Source organism: Cinclus cinclus, chromosome 6, assembly GCF_963662255.1.
Source record: "Cinclus cinclus chromosome 6, bCinCin1.1, whole genome shotgun sequence".
In the NCBI taxonomy this organism is placed as follows: Eukaryota; Metazoa; Chordata; class Aves; order Passeriformes; family Cinclidae; genus Cinclus; species Cinclus cinclus.
In genome coordinates, this window is record NC_085051.1 from 9304559 (window position 1) to 9327633 (window position 23075).

Below are 23075 nucleotides of genomic sequence, written 5' to 3' on the forward strand. Positions count from 1 at the left end.
AGCTGCAGGACCTGGTGACGCCGCTGTGGCCCGGGGTGTCCTTCCCGTGGGACTCGGGGATGTGGCAGCTGTCGTGGGAGGACCTGGAGCAGCTGCTAGAGCGAGGCCACCTGCTCTGCTGTGCCTCCTCCAGCTCCTCTGGGAGCCTCCATCCTTCTCGGAGCCCCAGTGAGAGTTGCCAGACTCCAGATGGAGAAGAGCCCACGGAGGGATTTCACTGCTCCCTTGGAGCTCCGGGCGTGAGGAGAAATTGCTCATCCTTGAGGATGCATGTGGCCAAGAAGAACCTGGAAGTGAAGCTGAGAGCCCAGCCTGTTCCAGTGAGGCGTTCCCAGGAGAGGCAGGAAGCTTCACCCCCTTCCTCCGAGAGCCTCCGATGCTCCTCGAGCCTCAGTGGGAGCTGCCAGACTCCAGATGGAGAAGATGCCACGGACGTCTCTCCATGCTCCACCAGATCTGTTGATATCAGCGGAGCCTGCTCAGCCCTGAGGATGCACATGGCCAAGAAAAGCCTGGAAGTCAAACTGGGAGCCCGGCCTGCTCCAGTGAGGAGTTCCCAGCAGCAAGTGGCACAGCAGGAAGTGTCCTGGAGCCACCGGTGGCCAATCCACAGCTCCCACGGCACGGCAGTGCAGCCAAAGGGGAATGCCCTACGTTCCAAGTCGGAGAAGATCCTCCAGAGGCAAAGGGAGGTGGAGTTCCCCCATCTCCGGGGAGCTCCTCCAAGCCAGATGAGGCTTCTATTGGCAGCTCAGATTCTTCTGAGGATGCTCTGTTTTAAATAAATCAGCATTTCCCCAAAGAACTGAGTTTGGGCTGGGAGAGGGTTCCTTTCTTCCCAGTAGCTGCATTTGGATTCAGGATGGGAATACTGTGAATCACACATGGGTGCTTTAGTTGCTCTCCTCAGGAACTTTGAAGTGTCCTATGGAACAATCCATGTTTCCAGGTGGGATGAGTGTCCAGGGTCAAATCCCTGGGGGACTCTGGAAAGGAGCCCCAGGTGGGTGCAAGGGGTAGGCCCGCCCCACCCAGCTTCCCAGTGGGAGGCCCATGGCCACCACCCTCCTCCCAGGTGTTAAAGCCATCGTTGGGGGAAGTCCTCTCCCCTTTTCCATCCCTGTCCCAATGGAGGCTCCCAGGGGAATGTGCTTTGTGCTGTTCCTTGCAGCCCCAGCCTCTGTGCAGGATGCTCTGGGTGTTTGGGGGATCTGGCTGCCCTCTCTCAGGAGAAGGATGGGCCGGTGACCCCGGGTCGTTCTCCCTGCTCTGGGCATGGGGGGAAGGATGATGGGGGTCTCCAAATCCCTGTCACAGCCCTGCTTGTGCTTGCCATGCCAGTCTCTGTCGACAGTGATCGTGTGTGGCTCTCAGTGCTGGCCACTGTCCTGAGTGACCGCTGGGGATCTGAGCCTGGTGTCTGGCTGTGGGGTGACCCGGCAGGGATGGACACCACCTGGAGCACCCCTTTCTGAGCTGTGGGGCCACCCCGGAGGTGAGGAATGGGGACACCATTCCTGTGTGTCCCTGAAAGAGATGGGTGTAGGGTAGGAGAGAGGAGACCCTGACACCCCATGGGTTTTCTGCCTCCTGCTCTTAGCTGGGTGACACCCCCAGTCCCAATTCCACTCCTTCCCACAGCTCCTCCCGGACAACATCCAGCATGGGAATGTCCTCCCCTTGACCACAGAGCTCCTGGCTGTGGTATTCCTCCCTGGGGAATGTTACTGCTCCAGGGAAATGGGGGGTCCCCTCCCAGATCCACAGATTCCTCTCGGGATCCATGGCTCTGAGTCTCCCGTGGCCTTCGAAACCCATAACAAGATCTCTCTATGGGGTGTGGTGTTGGCCGGTTCAGGATGGGGTACAGGGGTATCCTCCATGAATTTTGGGGCATAGGGTGGTATCATTTGCCTCTCTCATTCCCGGGATGTTCATTATTCCCTGATTTCATGTTTAATCCTCTGCCTGGAGCTCTTGGCTCCTTGTCCTCGGGGCTGGACACCCTAAAAATGGGAAACGAAGACAGCTTGGGGGGAAAGTGTGGGGGATCCCCTCTACTCCTCCCTCCCTGCAGCAGGGAACAGATCTAGGCTATTCATGCCCACCCCTTCCCGGGAAAGGTGATCCAAGGGAAATCGTCCCTGGGCAGTGCCCAGCTCCGCTCCTGTGTGCCGTCCCTCCCGCCCATGCCCCTCGCTCTGCGGGGAGGAGCCGCAGGAGCCTAATGGCCCTTGATGGATTCTTCTTCCAGGAATTCGCTGCGGGGTGGTTTTGTTTTGGTTTTTGTTTTTTTTTTTTTTTTCTTTCTTTCTTTTCTTTCCTATCTTTTTTCTTTTTCTTTTATTTTTCTTTCTGCGCTCCTGTAAACACGGCGTGGAGCTGGAAGGAGCGGGAATGAGGGGGGAACGTGCATCTTGCGGGGGTGGTGGGGGGGGGGCACTTTCGGGAGAGGGCTGGCACCCCGATTTCCTTAACTCCCTTGCGTGTCCTTTTTGGGATGAGCAGCGCTTCCCGGCGGGAACACGGTGTCCTGGAGCCCTGCCGGGAATTGGGGGAGCGCAACACTGGGAATTTCCCCCCACCCCGTAGAGCTATGCCCATGGAGCATCTTCCCGCCTAACTCAGCATCCTCCCAGCCCCACGCAGCCCTACCTCCCGCACCTCCCCGGGTTTTGGGGGGGCTGTCCCCTCCATCCCCCCGTGTCCCCCCGTGTCCCCCGTGGGCTGGGCGGTGCCCCGGGGGGGGAATGCCGCAGCCGCTGACGTCACGGGGCTCAGCCAATGGGCGTGGGCTGTGGCGGGGTGGGGCGGGGGCGGCCCCGGTGGGGACCGGGGCTGCTCCGGGGGGTCCCGGTGCCCCCCGCTCTCCTCATGCAGGGCATGGGGAGCCTCCGGCTGGGCAGCCGTGCCGTCATGTACACGGCGGAGACCCTCCCCAAGGGCAAGAACCGCGTCATGGGGGTGAGTTTTGGGGTGGTCGGGGGGAGAAACCCTTGGAAAATGCCCCCTCAGCCCATTCCCGGGGGATTCCTGGTGATTCCTCAGGGTATCCAGTGTCTCTGGAGAGGCGCTGGGACTAAGGCGTCCCCCATTCCCAGCGTGGCTCTGTGGGAGGGGGGGTTGAGTTGACCCCAGTCCTACCCATCCCGCTCTCCCAGACCATCCAGATTATGACGGGATTCATGCACATCGGCTTCGGGATCGTCCTGACCACGCTCACTAATGTCTACACCTCCGTCTTCGTCATCGGAGAGATCCCCTTCCTGGGCGGCGTGTCGGTGCGTGCTGAGGGAGTGGGAAGGGATTCCCACTGGGAAAAGATACCCACCAGGGAAGGATACCCCCCGAAAAAGTCTGCCTAGGGTGGTGGGATGCCGACCAGGAAGAGCATCTCACCAGGGAGCAATGCCCACAAGGAAGGGAATCCTGGTGGGGGGTGGGGGGATGCCAGCAGGTGGGACACCCATTGGAAAGGGTGCCCACCGGGAATGATGCACCTGCAGTTCCCAAGGCCTCGGCAGCTGGAAAACAAGGGTGGGGGGGGGGGGGGGGGGGAGTGGGGGTCACCGTGTCCCCTGTGCCCCGTTAGTGCCACCTCTGGGCAGGTTTGGGGTGCCCTCAGTGCCAGCTGAGCCCCGTCTCTCCTGCTGCAGTTCATCATCTCCGGGTGCCTCTCCATCGGCGCCGAGAAGAGCCCCACGGAATGTGCGGTGAGTTTTCCCAGGAGCACACCAGGAGTAATCCCATGGGGTGGGTTGGGTGTCCCTCTGGGATTCTGGGGGGGTCTGCCACCCCCCCTCCCCCCCCCCCCCAAAGCCCCCTGGGTGCCCGCAGGTGAAGGGCAGCCAGACCATGAACGTTATCAGTGCCATCTTTGCACTCCTGGGAATCGTGGCCTTCATCGTGGACCTCAACCTCAACGGGCTCTACCGCTCCAGCTACTACAGCGATCTCGTCCTGGTAAAATCCCACTTGGTGGAATTCCAGCCCCTTGGAAACCCCCCCAGCCCTTTTCTCCAACCCTCAGGGGGTGTTATGCCTTTTCCCAAATCCCTCTTGGGGTGGCAGTTTCTCCTCTGCCGGCGTGACCTATTTTAGGCTGGTACCTCGGGAGATGAGTCACCCCCGGAAGCATCCATGAGCCATAAAAACGGCGGGATGGAGGGCTTGGAGCTGGGGACACAGAGGGAGGGGAAGGGGGAGCCACAGAATGCTGGCTTGTGCGGTATTCCTCCTCCTGGGTGCTGCTGGGGGTGGGGTTACTAATGGGGTTTTCCCCATCCTGGAGCTCGCAGGGAATGGGATTTCCATCGTGCTGCTCACCTTCACCATCCTGGAATTCTGCATCGCCGTGGCCACTGCCAATTTCTGGTGCCGGGCCACCCGCCTCAGCTCCAACGAGGTAGGATGAGGGGGTGGGGTGGCAGGGATGGATCCCAAAAATTGCCTCCCACGATCCCAGTGTCCCCCATAATCCCGGTGTTTCCCAGGCCATGCTGATTGTCCCCAGTGCCACCCGTGTGGATCTGGCCGTGCCACCGGCGGAGCTGCCTCAGCCTCCCAGCTACAGCGAGGTGATCCAAGGAATAACCTGGAAAGCAGGAGAATCAGCATTGGGGTGGCTCCTGGGATGACAGTCCCTGTCCTGCTGGCATCAGTGTCCCCTCCCTGGGAAAACATCCCACCCCAATCCCCAGGAAGCATCCCGGAAAAATAATCACACCCCAATCCCCAGGGAGCATCCTGGAGCATCCACCCCTCTGCTCTGGGAATGGGGAGGAGATCCCAAACCCTTGTGGGTGGTGGGTGCTGGGGGGATCCCCCCAAATTCTGCCCCCTTTCCAAAACACCTCCTGGTCTTTTTGCAGCTGGCTGCTCCCGAAGTCTGACACAGAGGATGTTGGAATGGGATCCTGCCTCCATCGCTCCTAAATCCCAGGGCTATGGCATCCTCCTCCCACTTGCTGCCAGCTGGGATGTGCTGGTCCCCCCCCCCAAAAGCCAGGGACACCCCCAAATTCCCTGCCCCTGTCTGAGGGGCTCTACTTGCTGGTTGCTGTGGGAAGGGGCTTCTCCAGGGGGGAATCTTGGGCAATTCCTGCCTGTAAATCCCTGGTGCGATTCTGGGGTTTGCTCATGTTTGGGTTCAGGAATTCCCGTTGGTCTGGTGGTTTGAAGTGACCCTGATGTGTGCTGGAAGCTGGGCGGGTCATTGGAGCATCTACCTCGGCTCGTCCCCTCTTGGCTTCATTTTATCTTGGAAATAAATGCTCTCTCCAGGCTTGTGTCTCCTGAATTTGGGGATTTTCAGTTTGGGAGCTACACTTCCCCCTCACAGAGCTTCTGTCCCTCAGGCAAGAGGCTCATCCTGCCCGATTTACAGATACCTGCTCTCTCCTGAGGGAATTCTGCCCACCTGAACTCCTGGTACCTGCTTGCTTTCCCTGAGGGGAATTCTGCTCCCCTAAATCCCTGGCACCTGCTCCCAAGGGGGTTTTGCTCCTCTAAATTCCTGGTGCCTGCTCTCCTGAGGGAGTTCTGCTCCTCACAACCCCTCTCCTGAGGGAATTCCATCCTCCTAAACCCTAGTACCTGACTCTCAGGGAATTCTGTCCCCATAAACCCCTCAGTACCTGGTCACCTGAGGGAATTCTTCCCCTCTAATTCCCCTCTCCTGCTGGAATTCCACCTTCTAAACAAGGGTACCTAGTCTCCTGAGGGAATTCTGCTCCCAAGCCCCCCCCCCCCACCATTCCAGCACAGTTCCGCTATATTTAGCTCGGCCAGAGCAGCCGGGCAGCCAGTGGCGATGCTGGTGACGCCAGCACATCCCGGTTCTTCCGCCACCCGAGAAGCTGCCCCGGGGATGGAGCTGCTCTGTGGGGTGACATGGGGACATCAGTGACATGTGCTCCCTGTTCCCACAATCCTGGGTGGCAGGAACGAAGCTGAGACGTGCTCCCAAACCTTATCCGTGCAGCAATTCCTAAAATTTCATTTGTTTTCAGGGAAGGAAAACAGCTCTGGGATAATTTTGAACAGGACCAGGTTTGTTGGCTCCTGACAAGCTCATTTATGGGTCCACCCTTAATTATCCTGCACCCTTCATTACCCTGCATTCCTGCAGGAATGCTGGTGGATTTAGCGATGTGGGGATTAGCATCCAGTGGCATCAAGTTATTTAAGGAGCACCCCAAGCTTATGGAAATGGAAAGGTAGAATGGAGGTGAGAAAAGAGACCCTAGTGCTGATTTTCCAAGGGGTGGGAACATCCTGATGAGTCCCCAGCACCCTGTGGGAGGATCCTCTTAATTTTTGGGGACAGGATCCATCCCAAACTTCCCCTCCAGTGCCGGAGTGGGATCAGTGACCTTGAACATTCCTGTTCAAGGAATTTCTTGTTCATTGCCTGTTTCCTTGAACATTCCCCTAGGTTTTGGGGTGACTTAAGTGTTTTCTTTCTCCTATTCACGCTCCCTGACAATGCTCTGGCTGCTCAGCCAAAGCCTCATGGATTATTCACTCCCTGTCAGTTATTTCTGTTCCCAGCTCTGAAAAAATAATGAGCCTGATCAGTAGGAAAAGCCCCAAGGATTTCGGGAGTAGGATGAACAGGCTGCCTCTGCTCATCCTGTGGCCACAACCCATTATGGTTCTGGCTCTTCACCTGTGGCTCTGGAGCATCCCAACCTCTCCTGGCTCCATGGGGACCACCATGAAGCCATCCCGCCTCTCATCCAAGCTCTGTGTTTTCCCAGTGCGGTGGTTTCCTGGGAAAGAGGCTTCCTTCTCCTCCACTGGCTTCAGGGTCTGTTTTCATGGAATATCCCAGTGTTTAGATGTGGCTTTCCCTGAAAATGCTGGAATAAGTGTTTAAGGCCCTGTGGGAATATTTTTATTTTTAGGTGGGAATTTTCAGCCCTGGGAGGAGGGGGGACTTCCAGGAATTGGGAATAGCAGGTGACAGGAACCACAGAGTTTTGTGTCCCTGCTGGTTATGGAAAGGAAAAGGAAAACCAAAACCCTTGGAGGAGCTGGAAAGCAGAACTGTGAGATGGACTGGGATTGGGGTGTCCCAATGGCTCTTCCCCTTGGGAAGAGAGAGATCTTGGAGGCTCTTCCAGCACCTACAGGTGCCCCAAGAGAGCTGGAGAGGGACTTTGGAAAAGGACCTGGAGGGCCAGTACAAGGAGGAATGGCTTCTCACTGCCAATAGATGGGATATTGGAAAGAAATTCTTCCCTGTAATGGTGGTCAGGCACTGGAATGGATTTCCCAGAGAAGCTGTGGCTGCCCCATCCCTGGAAGTGTTTAAGGTCCCATTCCCGGACGGCCAGGGGAAGTCGATGCTGGTGAAGACTTGGAGAAGTAATGGAACTTTTCTGTAGCCTTAGGCATTTTCCTGGGAATGAGTGGATCAAAGGCTGGAATGTCACGTGCAGGGGTTGATGGACACATTTGGGACACGGTTTGGGAGCGATGTCACCGTGTTCCAAATGCCAAGTATGGATCACCCCAACAGGCAGCACTGTCCCTACCCCCAGCCTCCTGCCTGCTCCCAGCTCTGGATTCCCTAATCCAGGATGGACACAGGGATGTTAAAAACCAAAAAAACTGGAAAACTTTCCCAGAAAACATGAGTTTCTTTCTGGAATCAGTATGGAAAGAGCCCTGTGGGAAGCAGAAACACCTGGAAGCAAAGCAAAATGTTGACTTTTGGTATTTTTATGGGGATATAAAGTTTGTCCCAGGAAGCAGCAAGTTTCTTTGGAGAGACTTTCTCCATCGTAATCTATTTTCTTTGGAAAAAAAACTCATGGATTTTGGGGTTGGAAAAAGAATTTTGGTTCCACCAGGCTCATAAATTTTGTCCTGTGCTGGTGGGAGGGAATTTGGGAGGGTCTCGCTGATCCCCCCGAGCATCCAGCCAGGCTTCCCCCATCCAGAACTTGTCCTAGCAAACAGGAAAATGAACATTAAAATCCAAGGAATGTGTTGTATAAATCTACAAAGCCAAAAATTCCTGCAAAGAAAAGGTTGGAAAGCTCCACCACCCGGCCTTGGTGTGCCCTGCATCTGCTTCAAAGCTTCACCTCCTCTGGAATCCACTTCCAAAACAAATCCTAACATCTTACCTTGGGCTCCTGCCATCCCCAGCTGGACCTGGGTTTATTTAGGAAGGGGGAAAGTGCTTTTTCCATGGATAACTCGCTTGGAAAGTGGGGTTTTTGGGGCTAAGGGCAGTCATGGCTGTTTCTGGCTGCAAGGCTGGAACTTCTGGAATGCTGTAGGAATCTGGAAAGGCGGATTTGGGAGGAAATCCACAGTGTAGGGTGGTTTTGGCTGGGAATGTGAGCCGTGGATAATGGTGGAGGATACCCTGGCTGCCTAAAAGCTAAAGAGGGGATCCCAGAATTTTCACGGGGGCTCAAGTGTTCCTTCCCAGGGCTGGAACAAGATCCCTGGGATTGTTAGGACTGGAGTGTTGAGAGGGATGAGGCACCAGCAGGAATTAAAGGCTCTGAGGCATCAGGAATGTGATGAAGAGGCTGAATCTCATCCATGTCCATGTTTTTCCTGGAAAGCCGTGCTGCCAGATGCAGCCCTTTACAAGGCCAAGTGCATGCTTCCATCAGGGATGCAGGATGGAGGAAGGTCATGGGTGGGATGGAGGAATGCCATTGGAGCTGGGATGGAGACGTGAGTTGCTGCTCTTTGCTTTCCAGGTCTGTTCTTCCAGCTGTTTTTTGGGATATGATTTAGGCTGGTTTGGAGGGGGTGTCCCATTCCCTGGTGTGTGGGAGCATGGGGAGGGCGCAGAATCCTGGGATGGTCTGGGATGGAAAGAACCTTAAGGATCATCCAGTTCCACCCCTCTGCCGCGGGCAGGGACACCTCCCGCTAGCCCAGGTTGTTCCAAGCCGGCTCCAGGACAGGAAGCCTCTCCCCAGCTCTAGAAGCTCGGTTCTTCCAAAGGCGGCCTCTCAGCTCCCTCTAGAGCCAGAGGGAAGGAAAAAACTTCCAAAAGTTTTGGAAGCTCCACCTGCTCCTGAAATCGTCAGCTGGAGTCCTGTCCTTTCCCAGGCAGAGAGAGAGTTGTCGGGGCGATGCCAGACTCCTGGACCTAAAAATTCCCGTTCCACCAAGAAATTCCTACCCTGTTCACATCAGACATCCAGGAAACCTGGGAGGTCCTCCAGGTCAGCATAGGGTATCCCAATGTTCCTGGAGAAAAGGACACGGCTATTTTCTGGGAGGAGGGAGGGATGGAGGCAGGAAGAGGCCTCTGAATCCCTCGGGATCCCCTCAGCATGTGTGGTGGCTCTATTCCCAGCATGAGCTCCCACTTCCCATCATAAATAACAGCATCTCCTTTCCCTCTGGCTCCTGAGGGAGATGGCCAGGGATCCCTGAATCCCTCCGGTGTGTCCTCACTGGGGACAAATCCACAGGGATGGAGGAGGGAGAATTCCCAAAAACAGCAATAAAGGAGCTTCCTTTATAATGGGTTTTATGAAGTTTCCTGTCTGAATCTGAGTTTTCCCTGGGAAATGGGAAGGGTTAGGTTACGGACACCTCATGAGGTACCAAGCTAATTGTAGGAGTGATTCCCATGCAAAGCATCCACAATTTGGGATGGAAAGGACTCACTTGTTGCTGGTAAAGCGGGTCTTGGAGCATCCTGAGGGAAAAGCATCCAACCCTTCCTAAGGCTGCAGAGCCCAGGGAGGGGCTCCCTGTCCCTCCCTCTCTCCCTCCCTCTTCCCGTGCAGGATTTTGGGAGCCTCCATTGGCAAAGCCACCTCGTTGAGCAAGAGGGGCCTGACGAGCATTCCATGAGCGAGCTTCCCGCAGGGAGCAAAGGGCAGCAGAAGCGTGTCCCTGCCTGGCTGGCACCTCCCAGGGATTTCGGACAGCAAAGGGATTGTGGTGAGGATCAAGAGGAGGAGGAAGGCACCTGGGAATTCCTTCAGCTTCCTGGGCTCGTTCCCAGACCATGGCAACCACCACGGTGACCGATGCCGGCAGTGTGAGGATCATCACGGAGGTGATCCCGGCCACGGATCCCCGGGCGGCCCAGCTGGCCTCAGGCTCCAAGGCACCTGCCAGGACCTCATTCCAAACGCAAGTCTTCCTGAGGGCTCATCCCAAGGTGTTGGGGGTGAGACATGGCCTTCCAGGGGCCCAGCAAGGATTGGGGATCTGCAGGGATTGTCCTGCTGGAGGTTCCCCCAGGCTGAGTGGAGGGGATGTTGGGACAGGTGCCTCTCCCAGTCCCTTCCTGGCACTGTGACGTGGGATTGGGGTGGGATGCATCTCACAGCAATGGGATTGGGATCCCTCTCCCTCATCCTTCCTCAGACCATCCACATCTTCACCGGAATCATCCACATCTGCTTTGGGATCATCCTGACAGTGTCGGAGCACAGGAACCCTTCCCTCCCTGTGGCCAGTGGGATCCTCTTCTGGCTGGGGATCCTCGTAAGTTGGGATGAGGACATAGGAATCTCAGGGAATCCTGGTGGACTGGGGACAATATCCCAGGGTCACCAGGTGTCCACTGTCCCACCCCCCCACACACACACATTTAGGGGTGTTTGTGCATCCCTGAACCCCAATTCCCAGCTGGAGGGACAGCAGGAAGGGTGACAGGGAAGGGTGCCTTGCTGCTGACACCAATTTCTGCTGTTTTCCAAGTAGCTCCTGGTCTCGGGCTCATTGCTGGTGGAAAGTGAAAAGAGAGACAGCTCTGTGCTGGTAAGATCCAGGCTGGAAGGGACAAGGTGTCCCCCCATTCCTTTTGTCCCTTCCAGCAACTGCCAGGACCCCTCCACAGCCTGGATTAATCCCACAGGATCCACAGGCCAGTCTTCTCCTCAAGAAGTGTCCATCACTCCCACATGGAGCACAGGATGGGGGTCAGGGGCACTGTGGGATGAGGGGGACAAAAGGTCCACAGGAGGCCCTTGTGGCTTTGGAGTCACTGTGGGATGAGGGGAATGAAAGGTCCAGGAGACCCTCGTGGCTCTGGAGTCACTGTGGGATGAGTGATACAAAACTGGGCGGCTTCTCCAGGAGATCTTTGATCCTAGTTAAATAATCCTTGTGGGAAGCAGCTCTTCCTGGGTCCATGTCATCAGGTGCTTCCCACAGGTCAAGACCTGCTGTGTGGTCAATGTGGGAGTTGTCCTGGGAACGCTGGTGGCCACTGGGATCCATGGCACAGCCATCACCCGGAACATTCCCGGCTGCGAGAACCCCGGGCCCTTCCAGATCCGCCCAGAATGGTGCCTCAGCGTGCACAGCAAGGTATGGACACCTGGGATTGTGCGGGGAGTCCGAGTCTCCAGCTGAGGTGTTCAGGGATCCAGGTCGTGTTTGGCTGGTGGATCCCAGAATCTTTCAGTTCTCCTCCTCCTTGCAGATGCTGACCAACGTGCTGGATTCCATCTTGGTGATCCTCAGCCTATTGGAATTCTGCGTGGCCGTGGCGGTTCTGGCGTTTGGATACGACACAGTCCGGCAGCACACATACACCCAGCTGGTGAGGGAGGCGGGGATCCACGGGAATCCCTGGAATGCAGATGCACCCCTTCCTTCCTCCGGGCGTTCCTGGGTGCCTCCCAGAGATTTCCCTGAATTTCCCTGGTTTTGCTTTTCCAGGCGCTGTAGCCGCAGCCGAGCCCCGCACGTGGTGCAGCATCCCAGGAGTGTCCCCGGTACCGGAGCGCCCTGGGATGCCCTCAGCTTGTTCGGCCCCCAATAAAGGCCTCTCCCCCAGCCCAGCCCGCGCGTGTCTCCGGGGGTTACTCGGGGTGCGGGAGGGCCTCGCCCCGGGTGTGTTGGGGGAGTTTGGCACGTTCGGGTACCGGGAGTTCCCGTTACCGGCGGCCACGGCGCTGGCCGGTGCTGCCCGGCACAAACATGGCGGCCACGCCCGACACAAAGATGACGGCTACAGCCGTGAAGGGAGGGTGTTGCCCGGCACAAACATGGCGGCCAGGGAGGTGCTCTGGCTTCGCGCTTCCGCGGGGAGCGCGACTCTGACGTCATCTCTCTGCGACGCCTCGGCCCGCGTGGATCATGGAGGGGGAGAACGGGGAGACCCCGGGACCCGGAGCGACCCCCGAGGGGCCCGGCAGGGCCACCTCGGCTCGGCGGCGGCGGAAAGGCGGCAAGAAGCGTCAGGAGGCGGTGGTAGCCATCCCGCGGGGCAAGCCCAAGTCGGGACGGGTGTGGAAGGATCCCGGGAAGAAGAGGTGGGAAGGGAGACGGGAGTAGAGGGGGCAGTTCTTGTGTGGGCTCTGGGCTCCAGAAAGGCTGTGTGGGGGTTCATGAGGTCTGGGGGAATTTTGAGGGGATCACGATTGTCTGGGGGGCTCTCGGGGGCTTGTGAGGGTATTCCGGAGGTATCCATAAGCTTTAGGAAGAATCCAGCGGTAACTGGGATGACTTGGAAGGGATGCCGAGGAGCTGGGGATGCCGTGGGATGCTCCGAGGTTGACGGAGTTTCATGGGATTCTGGAGAAGAGCTGGAGTGGCCCCGGCTGCGTCCCGAGGTATTTGGGGAGCCAACATCTCCCGTGTGCCCACCCAGGTTCTCCCACATGATCCAGGACAAGGCGCTCCGCACCTCCTGGGCACGGAAAATGAAGGAGAGGCAGGAGAGGAAGCTGGTCCAGGATCTGGCACGGCAGCTGGAGGAAGCGAAGCAGAGGGAGAAGGAGGTAACAGGGCTGGGGAGCTGGAGAATTCCCATCTTTCCCAAGCTCACTCCCATGTCTCTGCCCTTTTCCTGGGAGTCAGAGCTGTGGCAGAGCCCAGGAAAAGGATAGCTGGGATGGAGAATTCCCTGTGCTGGTGCCAAATCCAGTCGTTGACGGTCACATGCTCCAAGTCATTGACTCGGAATAAACTCCCTGGTTCAATTCCAGCCTCACCCAGGGTGGAAAATCTGCTGGAATGACAGATTTCACACTTGGGTGGGCACCGGCGCTGGTTTGAGTTTAATCCCAGAGAAGGAGATCCACAGGTAAGGTTTTGGTGTTGCTCCTACAGGAAAAGAAGCGGCGGCGGGAGGAAAACCTGAAGCGACGCCTGGAAAACGAGCGGAAAGCCGAGATTGTCCAAGTGGTGAGTCCCCTCTGCTGGCTGGTAACAACACTGGGAATACCCCACAACCTCCATGGAGCAACCTCTAATTTGCTCCAGTTCCTCTCCCTGTCTCCATCTTTGGAGGATACTGTGAGGACTGGGAGATTCCCAGCAAAGTCAGGCATGCTGGAAGCATGTTCTCTGTGTTCTCCCAAGCTTGGGAACACCAGAACTGAGGGATAAAGGAGCAAGGAAATTGTGGCACTGATGGGGGATCCATGTGGGAAAATCACAGCTTTTCCATCAGGAAGAGACCTGGGAGCGTGGGGTGGGTGTGGTGAAGACCTCATCTGTGGGTGATGATGGGGTTAGTTTTGGGATAATTCCCCGCCTAGATCCTGAATCCTTGGTAGTGGGAGGCTGGGAGCCATCCATGCCCAGCCAGCCTCGTTCCCTCACTCTGGTCCATTCCTGGAAATGCTCCAGGGCAGGGCTTGGAGCAACCTCCACTAGTGTAAGGTGCCCATGGCCAGGGGTGGAACTGGATCATCCTTAAGGTCTCTTCCAACCCCAACCATTCCAGGATCCTATGATTCCATGAAATGACCTCTCTCTTCCCACTTCCCAGATCCGGAACCCCCTGAAGCTCAAGAGGGCCAAGAAGAAGCAGCTGAGGCGGGTGGAAAAGCGGGATACTCTGGCCCTGCTCCAGAAGACACCAGTGAGGCGCAGCGCAGCCATGGAATGAGGCGGGAATTGGGATACTTGCCACACCCAGGCCATGATTCCTACAGATCCTGCTCCTTTCCAAGGGCTTTTCCTCAGCTTGCCAGGCAGGAATCACCCCAGGACCCTCTGTGTTGGACAAACAACAGGACAGAGCTGAGGGGTTGTATTCCACAGGAACCAGCTGCTGGATCCCCCAGTCCCTGTGGAATCAGGATATGCCTGGTGCCAGAGGCTGGAACAGAACTTTGTTTTCCCAAATTTGCCTTTTCCTTATAAAAATGAATAGGAACTGAGATTCGCCTCCAGTGGCTCTGGGGACTGGGTGCTCCACCTGGGACCTTCCCTAAGGCATTCCTAGGATTGGAGTGTGCCATGGCCCCTCATTCCTTGCAGTTCCCCTTTCTCCAAAGAGGGAATTTCCGTGGCGAATGAGCCCTGGATCCTGTCAGCAAGGAAGAGAGAACCAGTATCACACACCTTCCTGTGAGGGGCAACACTGGGAATTTGGTGGGGGCTGGAAGTTGGAAATCCACGTGGATTTCTTAACATTCCTGGTTTTTCTTGGTCTGTGAACACCCCTTTCTGCATTCTTGGGAAGGGATGTGGTTGTGAGCTGGGATGGAGGGGATGGGGGGGACAAAGAGGTGCACTTGGGTGGAAAATGGGACAGCAGGAATCAGTCTGAAGACGTAAGATAGGAATGTGAGGCCCTGGAGCTTCATCCTGGAATGACAATTTGGGGGGAGGGGGTGCCCTCAGAATTGGCATGGGGTCTCCCACACATGTCCAGGATGGGGGACTGCCACAGGGAAAGTGGGGGCTGGCAGGAATTTTAGGGTGTGGCCGGTGCCAGCCTGGCCTGGGGTCATGGGGCAGGAGGGCTCTGCCCTTTCCATTCCCGGGTTAATGATTTCCAAGGAATCCTTGAGCCTCTCCCTCTGCAGAGCCCACGGCCCAAGCTTTACCCGGCAGGGTAAGAGAAGGAGAAGCTCGGGCCCTCGGGGGCCGATTTCCTGGTGGGACGGATGTGGGAGAACCGCGTGTCTCCTCCCAGGGCTGGACTGGGGCCAGCATCCCTGTTCCCAGCCTGCCGTGCTGCACGGAGAGGGAGCGGGGTGCACACGGGATTGGGGGGCTCGGAGCCCCTGCATCCCCACCCTGCTCCGGCCTCGGGGTGGGGAGGAGGATAAGGAGAGGGGACGGTGGGTGCTGGGAATGCCGGGGCTGGGAGACACATGGAAAAGGGGTGTCCCGGCTGCCGGGTGAGTTTTGGAGTGGGGGTTTGGGGTCAGAGGGTGGGAGGTGGTGAGGAAGGAGGGGATGGGGAAAAGGGAAGGGAGGGAATGGGGACAGGGAAGCAGAGGACTGGGATCACGGAATGAAGGGACCAGGAAGGGAGGAGACAAGGACCAGGGAAGGAGGGGACAGGGACAACGAGGGGATGGGGACGTGGGAAGGAGGGTTAGGGACAGGGAAAGGGAGGGATGCCAGCAGAACTGTCTGGACCACAAACCCCGTGCTGGGGTTCCCCCGTGGGGACCCCTGCAGACAGACCCCGGCCACCAGCCCCCTCCTGGGCGTGGCAATCCCTGTGGATTCACGCTCAGGGTGATTCCCATTCTCAGGTGCACCATGGTGGAGGTGACAGTGACACCGCAGTCCACGCTAGCCGACCGGCCAGTGCAGATCCGGGTTCGGGGACTGTCCCCATCCCAGCTCGTCACCCTCCGGGCATGGCTGAAGGATGAGCAGGGCGAGTGCTTCCAATCCCGTGCCTTTTTCCGTGCTGATGGAGCGGGAGAGGTTGATCCTGGGCTCCATGCTGCCCTGGGGGGCAGCTACTCTGGGGTCTGGCCCATGGGGCTCTTCTGGTTCCTGCAGCCCGACACCCTTTTCCGACGGCTGGTCAAGCGGGATGTGGCCGGCAGCCCCTTCCGCGTCCGGCTGGAAGTGTTTGATGGGATCTGCCTGGGCATGAATCCCCAGGAGCAACCGCTGGGATCCTGCGAGGCCGAGCGCTGGTACGTGGGCCCCGGAGTGCAGCGGGTGCCCATCCGCGAGGGAAGGGTCCGTGGTGCCTTATTCCTGCCTCCTGGTGAGCACTGGGGAGCGGGGAATTCCGGGATATCAAACCTTGGGTCTTGCGGGATGCTCATTCTTGGAAGCTCTATGGTGCAAAACCTTGGGACCACTGGGATACCTGGCCAATATTCCCTTGGGATACTGCACCTTGGGAGCCTGTATCTTGGGATCCTGGTGATGCCAAACATCGGGACGCCTGGGAAACAACACTGGGACCCCTGGGATGTTAAACCATATTTCCTGGGTTGTCCAGCCCTGGGACCCCTGGGAAAACAAACCTTGGGACCCCTGGAATGCCCAAAGTTGGGATCCCTGGGTTGTCCAGCCTTAGGATCCTTGAGATACCAAACCTCAAGATCTTGTGATGCCCAACCTCGGGACCCCCCAGGATCCTGGACCTTGTGTCCTCTGGGATGCCCAACCATGGATACAGGACAGCTCTGGTGACTCCCCATCCCTGACATTCTCCTGGTCTTCCTGCAGGTCCAGGCCCCTTCCCTGGAGTCATTGACCTGTTTGGGGGCGCGGGGGGGCTGATCGAGTTCCGGGCAGGGCTCTTGGCCAGCCGGGGCTTTGCCGTGCTGGCCCTCGCCTTCTTTGCCTACGACGACCTGCCCCGAGTCCTGGCTAAGCTGGACTTGGAATATTTTGAGGAAGCAGCAGAGCTGCTCCTCCGGCATCCCAAGGTGAGTCCTGGAGTGTGGAGAAAGGCACCTGTGAGCCAAGGATCTACTGGGGATTGGGGGCAACCTGGTGAGTGGGATGTCCAGGTCACCAGGGGTTGTCCTGGGCACCAGGAATGTCCTGGGGATATCTTCATCCTGGTGAGCAGGATGTCCAGGTGACCAGGGGTACTGTCCCAGGGACTGGGGATGTCCCAGTGAGTGGGATGTCCTAGTGGCTGGGGATATCCCATGAGGACGTCCTTGTCCTGGCACCCAGGGATGTCCCAGTAACTGTATTATCCCTGTGTATTATCCCATCTGGCTTCATTTCTTCTTGCTTCAGGTCCGAGGCCCAGGCCTGGGCGTGGTGGGCGTCTCCAAGGGTGCGGAGGTGGCCTTGGCCATGGCCACCTTCCTGCCACAGGTGGTGGCCACGGTGTGGATCAACGGTACGGCCTTCCTGCATGGAAACCCACTGGTCTATAAAGATCTCCGCATCCCTCCCATTCCCTACTACACCGAGCGCATCCAGTTCACCGATGTAGGGGCCATAGACAACTCGGCCATCTTCGCTGACCCCCGGGATCCTGCCTACCGCGCCTCAGCCATCCCGGTGGAGAAGATCCGGGGAAAGGTGCTTTTTGTGGTGGGAGAGGCTGACCGGAGCTTCAACAGCAAGCTCTTCGCCGAGCTGGCGCTGGCACGGATGCCACCAGAGAGCGGCCGGATCCTGTCCTATCCTGGTGCAGGGCACCTGATCGAGCCCCCCGGATCCCCCCTGTGCAGCAACTCCAGCATCCGGGGCACTCCCAGGCCAGTGGCATGGGGGGGAGAGCCCCAGCCTCATGCCCGGGCCCAGGAACATTCCTGGCAGGAGATCCTGCAGTTCTTGGAGCTCCACCTGGGGTCGGTTGCCACCATGAAGCTCTGAGGGGTGAGGAGAAGGGACTGGGGTCACCAGAATCGTCACTGCAGGGAATAAAGTGCCAGTGGTGGCTCCTGCCTGTGCTGTTGGGGGATGATGTGTGGGACAAAGATTGGACACAGATTTAGGAGATATATATTGCAGATATTTGAGAAATACATCAGATGGGTATTGAATGCATATGGAATACATCAGATATATATAGGATATATATTGGACATGTGGGATATATATACTGGATATATATCAGATATTTATTGGACATACGTGTAGGATATGTACTGGATACAGATGGAACAGATATAGGATACAGAACAGTTCAGACCTATATTGGACATATATTGAACATATATAGCACATACATAAAACATACATTAGACATATGTATATGGCATATATGGAGCACACATAGAACATATGTTGGCCATATATCAGCCCAGTTGTGGCTCTGGGGACACACTGCAGCTGCCCTCAGTTCCCGAGGGAATCACACCCACCCTCCAGTTCCTCACGTCCTCCTGCTGGGATCCCTGTACTCCTGGGAGCTGGCGTGATCCCATTCCCACGCCCAGGGCATGGGACAGGGAGTGGCAGTGACCAGCACTTCGGGAAGGGTGGGGAGGGGTGATGCAGTTTAATCTGCAGTAAAGATAAATCTCAGAAAGGAAACTTGCAGAAAGTGAATGCGCATGGAGGACTTTGGATTCCCTGTGGTGCTGTCAGCAGGGTACAGCCAGGGTGCTGCAGGGATTTGGGGTAACTGGCTGAGTCAGATGCCACTGGGGCCATGCCACTGTGTCCCCTGGTCACATGGATATTTCAGGAGTGGTGTGTCCAGATGTCCCCACTGTCTCCACTGGCTCTGGGGAGCTGGGAACACACCAGCCTTCTCCTTTCCCCCGGATAACTTGATCCAGCTGGGCATCCTGCCCAGCACCAGTTCCATTCCCTGTTCCCTGGGACAGTCTCCAAGCATGGGATAAGCTTGGATTGTCCTTGGTCACTGTGACACAGCCACAGGAGATGACCACAGGGCTGGGGCACCGAGGTCACCAGCGGCACGGGAGCGAGGAGCCCTGAGCAGAGCTCATCCCACGGGATCAGCTGATCCTGATCCCCCCCCCGCATCCCAGCATCCGGATATAAATCCACACTGCAGAACCCCATGCTCTATCTGTGTCACTGCCATGGGACGGAGCTGCTCCTTCCTCCTGCTTCTCTTCCTCTTGTCCCCATGGCCCAGAGCCACCGTGGCACTCCTGCGGTACCGCCACGAATGCGGAGAGTTGGGAATGCAGCTCCTGGTCCTCCCATCCCACGGCCGCTCCGTCCGCTTCAAGGTTCTGGGTGAGTGGGGGTGGACTCCCTGGATCCTCCTGGGGTGATGGATTTCCCTGGGATTCCCCCCAAACCCAGTATGTTCCATGGTGGTAGTATCCTGGTGAGATGAGCCCAACGCCTTGGATGAGCTGTTGCTGCTGCCCAGGGGTTTTCCATCCACCTCGATGTGTCACTTCCCCATGTCCATGGTGTCCCCCCAGACGAGTTTGGCTCCCGCTTTGACGTGGCCAACTGCTCCATCTGCCTCCACTGGCTGAATTCCAGGGAGGATGGCTCCATCATCTTCTCCTCCGGCTACAAGGGCTGCCATGTCCTGTTCAAGGTGACGCTCCTGTCCCCTCTGCAGTCCCCTCCAGCAGGATGGGGGTGACTGTCCCTCGTGTCCCTCTTGCAGGAGAACCACTACATCCTGCGTGTGCAGCTGGAGGAGCTGCTGTCCAGTGGGATTCCTGTCACCTCCTATGAGGTCAACATCACCTGCCCCAAGCCAGGTGGCTCTGAGATGCTCCCAGATGGAAAGCGGGAGAAGGGCCGGGACAGCGGAGTCCTGTTCTCTCACACTGGCCTGCACCAGGTCTCTGAGTCCTCCCTTACTCTTACGGGATCCCACTTCACATCCCAAGATCACTTGGAGCAGGTTCACACCGTGGGACGGTACGAGCCCAGCTCAGTGCATCCTGGGATCCAGCACCATTCCAATCCGGCTCACTCTGGGCTTCTGTCCCAGCCTGGTGGGGTTCATCCTGTCACCCAGTTCCAGGGAAGCTTCATTCACCCGGGAGTGCAGCCAGGGGGGCAGAGCCAGCCAGGGATCCTTCGCCCAGTGCTTGTATCCCAAAACCACCCCAGTTTTGTGCATCCCGGGGGTCAGACCCAGCCGGGGCACCTGCATCCAGGGTCTGTATCCCAAAACCAGCCTGTGATGATGCATCCTGGGGGACAAAACCAACCAGGGATTCGCCCAGGGTCTATATCCCAAAACCGGCCTGGGGGTCAAAACCAACCGGGGCAACTTCATCCAGGGTTTGTATCCCAAAGCCCTCTTGGGGGCCAAAACCAACCAGGGCAGCTTCATCCAGCGTTTGTATCCCAAAACCCTCCTGGGGGCCAAAACCAACCAGGGCAGCTTCGTCCAGCGTTTGTATCCCAAAACCCTCCTGGGGGCCAAAACCAACCAGGGATTCACCCAGGGTTTGTATCCCAAAACCCTCCTGGGGGCCAAAACCAACCAGGGATTCACCCAGGGTTTGTATCCCAAAACCCTCCTGGGGGCCAAAACCAACCAGGGCAGCTTCGTCCAGCGTTTGTATCCCAAAACCCTCCTGGGGGCCAAAACCAACCAGGGCAGCTTCGTCCAGCGTTTGTATCCCAAAACCCTCCTGGGGGCCAAAACCAACCAGGTCTTCGCCCTGGGCTTGTATCCCACAACCAGCCTGGCTTGACCTCCACTGGTGCCCAGACTCCCACAGGATTCCTGCGCCCGGGAGCTCAGCCCCCAAACCAGCCGGGAATATCTCGTCCCAGTCATCACTCACCTGACCAAACTGGGCTCCATGGCCACACTGGGCTGCTCCATCCTGGCCATCCCAGCCCAGCTTTGGTGCACCCAGGACTCTCATCCTGGCCAGGTTACATCAGCTCTGGACTCCAGACCCAGCCAGGCCTGGGACGCCCAGGACTGCAGCCCCAGCCTGGATTGCTACATCCTGGGATTCACTCCCAGCCCAGTCTGTTGGAGTCCACAGCACTCTTCTACCCCTCTGCGGGAGCAGGTAAGGTGGGAAGATGGGATGGAGGGATGCTTCAACAAAGGGAAACGGCCTCAAGGTGCTTTTCCAACCCACATTCCATGCTGTTTCCCCTCTCTGCCTCCCCTCAGGAATGCAGCTGACACAGGAGCAGTGCCAGGTGCCAGTAGGCCGGATGCCATGCCTGGCTCCTCAGGGACGAGAGGGATGCCTGCAGGCTGGATGCTGCTACGATGACATGGACCGTACCACACCCTGCTATTATGGGAATACCGGTAGGACGCCTGGAGGCACATCCCAAAATCCCTCCTTGGTGCCAGGAGAGGGTACTCAGGATGATGGAGCCTCTCTGTGGTATGGCAGCCACCGTGCAGTGCCTTCTGGAGGGATACTTTGTCCTGGTGGTGCCACGGGGAACGGTGGCTGCACCGTACAACCTGGACAGCGTGCGGCTGGCCAGCAGCCAGGCGGGATGTGAGCCCCTCCACGTGTCCGAGGCCTTTGTCATGTTCCGCTTCCCGGTCACCCACTGCGGCACCACAGTCCAGGTAGGACGGGAAAACCCTGGAGAACCCCCAGTTGGGTATGGTGGGGGTCACTTCAGAATAGAAGTGCCCCCATGATGCTCCCAGTCCCTCCAAAACATCAGGATAAAGAACTCTCCTGCATGCTGCCTCCTGCCACAAATCCTAATCTGTGTATACCCCAGGACGTTTCCCATTCCAGTGTTCCCTACACAGGTAGTTGAGGACAGGCTGATCTATGAGAACCAGCTGATCTCCACCATCGATGTCCAGGGATCCCCCCGTGGCTCCATCACTCGGGACAGCATCTACATGTAAGGAAAGAGAGTGGAAAAATCCAGGCAGAGAGCCTGGATTCCCACTTGGATCAAACCAACCCTCACTCCTGCCACATCCCTGATGGTGTCCCCACAACTTGGGCTGAGGAGGCTGATGGAGGTTTTGGGAGTCTCCCACCTTTGTCTCCCTCTTTTCCCCAGTCTCCATGCTCGGTGCATCTACAACTCCAGCGACCTCCTTCCCTTGGGAGTGGAGGTGGCCGCGCCCCCCACAGCCGTACCCCTGGCCATGCCGGGCCCGCTGGGGCTCCAGCTGCGGATTGCCACTGGTGGGTGCTCCCTATCCCACTCCCTATCCCACTCCCCATCCCGCTCAACCCCTCCCAACATTCCCACAGATGAATCCTACAGTTCCTACCACCCTGTGGGTGACTTCCCCTTGGTGAGGGTGCTCCGGGACCCCATTTACGTGGAAGTCCGGCTGCTCCAGAAGACGGATCCCAATTTGGTGCTGGTGCTGCACCACTGCTGGGCCTCCCCTGGTTCCCACGCCACATCTCAGCCCCAGTGGCCCATCCTGGTGGAGGGGTGAGTGGAAAATGATGGGAAGATGGAAGGGGGGGGTGTCATTGTGCTGACACAGTGTCCTTGTTTCCTGCTCAGGTGTCCCTTCCAAGGGGACAACTACAGGACTCGGCTAATTCCAATGGGTCCGGCCTCTCCGGAGCTGCCCTTCCCGAGCCACTACCAGCGCTTTGTCATCTCCACCTTTGCCTTTGTGGAGCCCCCTGGAATGGCTGTGCTGGAGGGGGAGGTGAGGGGGATCCCCCTGAATCCATGTGTTGGGAATGCCTCAGTGTTGGGAATCCCTCATCCCAACACACCCAAACCCACTGACCCAGGTTCTGGCTGCCCAGTCTCTTCCTGTCGGGAAGCTCACGTTGCTTTTGGGGGGTTCCTCAAAGCTTCGGGATTTTTTTGGGGGGTCCCTTCAGGCTCGGGGACCCTTTTTGGGGATCCCCAGGTGATGCTGGCATTACTGTGGCTCCCAGGTGTACATCTCCTGCAGCGCTTCTGTGTGCCACCTGGCCCAGCCGGAGCCCTGCCGGCCCTCCTGCCAGCTGGGAGTGCCCTCACGTGAGTCCGGGAGCCTTCAGGGATTTGGGAAGACCTCTACACATCCCCCTCTTCCCAAGCCAACTGCTGTTCCCCACAGGAGCGCGGAGGTCTCTGGGGGACAGGAAGACAAGTGACAAAATGGGGACAGTCACATCCCAGGGATGCATCGTCTTTCCTGAAGTTCCCAAGAGAGGAGGAACTCAGCAGACAGGCTAAGGGGTGAGTCTTTCTGCTCCCTAAAAACCCCTTAATCCCAAACATCCCATCATCCCTCTGTGTTATCTCTTTCCCCTCTTCCTCCTCGCAGCTCCAGCCTCTTACCTGGATGCCGTTTGGATGTCTCTGGGAAAGCTGGAAAAATAAAACTAGTGCAGAGCACGGCTTTAAGGGTGGTTTGTCCTTGGGAGAGGAGGAGAGTCCCCCATCCCCATTTCCAAGCTGGCAGCAGCCACAGCCTCCCCAGTCCCACCCTGCTACACTCCAGCCCTTCACAGAAGCCTTTTCCAGCTAGGATGACAGGGAATAATTCTTTATTTCCATACTGAAACTAAGTAACTGCTTAGAAA

The 23075-nt window shown here is 57.5% G+C and overlaps 5 protein-coding genes across 5 annotated transcripts; all 5 read left to right on the forward strand.

Annotated features, from left to right (window-relative positions):
* The first annotated feature begins 2750 nt into the window (after nucleotides 1-2750).
* On the forward strand, nucleotides 2751-4892 carry LOC134044855 (membrane-spanning 4-domains subfamily A member 12-like). Its single transcript, XM_062494311.1, has 7 exons — nucleotides 2751-2964; nucleotides 3162-3281; nucleotides 3657-3713; nucleotides 3838-3963; nucleotides 4292-4405; nucleotides 4494-4577; nucleotides 4872-4892. Exons 1-7 carry the CDS (start codon nucleotides 2785-2787, stop codon nucleotides 4890-4892), a joined length of 702 nt encoding a protein of 233 aa, XP_062350295.1. The 5' UTR covers nucleotides 2751-2784.
* Nucleotides 4893-10000: 5108 nt separating this feature from the next.
* On the forward strand, nucleotides 10001-11676 carry LOC134045020 (membrane-spanning 4-domains subfamily A member 15-like). The gene is made up of 6 exons (XM_062494584.1): nucleotides 10001-10165; nucleotides 10366-10485; nucleotides 10705-10761; nucleotides 11158-11313; nucleotides 11429-11548; nucleotides 11668-11676. The coding sequence occupies exons 1-6, from the start codon at nucleotides 10001-10003 to the stop codon at nucleotides 11674-11676; spliced, it is 627 nt and encodes a 208-aa protein (XP_062350568.1).
* Nucleotides 11677-12087: 411 nt separating this feature from the next.
* On the forward strand, nucleotides 12088-14069 carry CCDC86 (coiled-coil domain containing 86). The gene is made up of 4 exons (XM_062494586.1): nucleotides 12088-12263; nucleotides 12602-12731; nucleotides 13063-13137; nucleotides 13727-14069. The coding sequence occupies exons 1-4, from the start codon at nucleotides 12088-12090 to the stop codon at nucleotides 13844-13846; spliced, it is 501 nt and encodes a 166-aa protein (XP_062350570.1). The 3' UTR covers nucleotides 13847-14069.
* On the forward strand, nucleotides 13880-17505 carry LOC134045024 (acyl-coenzyme A amino acid N-acyltransferase 2-like). The gene is given in 7 exon segments (XM_062494588.1): nucleotides 13880-13957; nucleotides 14281-14333; nucleotides 14335-14481; nucleotides 14522-14800; nucleotides 15453-15922; nucleotides 16393-16595; nucleotides 16918-17505. Coding segments are annotated over 7 exon segments (1818 nt in total).
* Nucleotides 17506-18686: 1181 nt separating this feature from the next.
* On the forward strand, nucleotides 18687-22725 carry ZP1 (zona pellucida glycoprotein 1). The gene is made up of 12 exons (XM_062494802.1): nucleotides 18687-18846; nucleotides 19041-19162; nucleotides 19235-19832; nucleotides 20031-20612; nucleotides 20720-20863; nucleotides 20952-21136; nucleotides 21329-21426; nucleotides 21592-21719; nucleotides 21789-21978; nucleotides 22054-22204; nucleotides 22443-22527; nucleotides 22607-22725. Exons 1-12 carry the CDS (start codon nucleotides 18687-18689, stop codon nucleotides 22723-22725), a joined length of 2562 nt encoding a protein of 853 aa, XP_062350786.1.
* The last annotated feature ends 350 nt before the right edge of the window (nucleotides 22726-23075 follow it).